A 1,024-nucleotide genomic window follows, 5' to 3' on the forward strand; every position below is an offset into this window, starting at 1 on the left:
CCAGGATGGTCTTGATCTCTTGACCTCGTGATCCACCTGCCTCGGCCTCCCAAAGTGCTGGGATTACAGGCTTGAGCCACCGCGCCCGGCCCATAAACTCTTAAACATCACTCGTCATGATTAAACAGCACAGCAAAGAGAAAGCCTACGGAGGTTAAATCAAACCAAGGAACTTTTTTGTCCTTTGTGAATTTATATCTCAATGGTACTAGCTTGAAAAGTAGCCTTAGGAACTTCAATGCCCCAAACCAAAGCCCTACCATAAAAGATCATGTCATATGAATACTGCTTGGTCAATAACATTCAGCTTGTGAAGAACCTCACAAATTTTAACACTCAAATATACAAGGAATAGTTTGCTTTTATACAAACAAACGTATATGATTTGCTTCAGTTAACATGTAAACAATTAACAAACCTTTAATCCTGGTCTTTGGTATTTTTATTATGCTAGATTCATGATAAACACATCTTATATTAACTTACCAATCTGCTGAGCATAATCTCGACTGTAATAAAAAAGCAGTTCATTTTCAGGAGGGATATCTTGTGAAGTGCAGAAAAAGATTTTTCCATCATGAGGATAAGCCACCAAATTCTGCTCTTCCCGGTTCCTAAGTTATCACATTTAATAGATCAAGCACATTAATTTTGAAATGCATACTAAACATAACATTCCCCCCAGTGCAAAATCCTATATGAAAGCTTAGGCAGAACTATTTTCTCTGGAATGTTTTTGTAATTCCCTGTCCTATCTATGAGAAGGCAGTTATAGAGAAACAGTATTCTTATTTCAGCACATTAGCTAATGACCTTTTATAGTCAAAAACACTAGAATCTGTTACTGGAAGCAAAAAAAAAAAAGTATGAAAAAGACATAGAGATAACTAGCTAAACAAGAATTAACTCTAGTAACTCAGGGGTGGACTAACAGCCAGTATAAAGAAAAGGCATCCACTTGCAAATTCAGTGGTGACTATATGACTATATTGTTTTTGGTAAGCTTTTTTTTTTTTTTTTTTTT

The 1,024-nt window shown here is 35.7% G+C and overlaps 1 protein-coding gene across 2 annotated transcripts in view; it reads right to left on the reverse strand.

Annotated features, from left to right (window-relative positions):
* Positions 1–1,024, reverse strand: part of PRDM4 (PR/SET domain 4) — a 32,936-nt gene that overhangs the window by 13,048 nt on the left and 18,864 nt on the right. For both annotated transcript variants that reach the window (XM_017541079.2, XM_017541074.2), the window contains exon 9: positions 487–614. In XM_017541079.2, coding sequence (XP_017396568.1) covers positions 487–614 — 128 coding nt within the window. The remainder of the gene's footprint in view (positions 1–486; positions 615–1,024) is intronic.

Source organism: Cebus imitator, unplaced genomic scaffold, assembly GCF_001604975.1.
Source record: "Cebus imitator isolate Cc_AM_T3 unplaced genomic scaffold, Cebus_imitator-1.0 Scaffold8, whole genome shotgun sequence".
In the NCBI taxonomy this organism is placed as follows: domain Eukaryota; kingdom Metazoa; phylum Chordata; class Mammalia; order Primates; family Cebidae; genus Cebus; species Cebus imitator.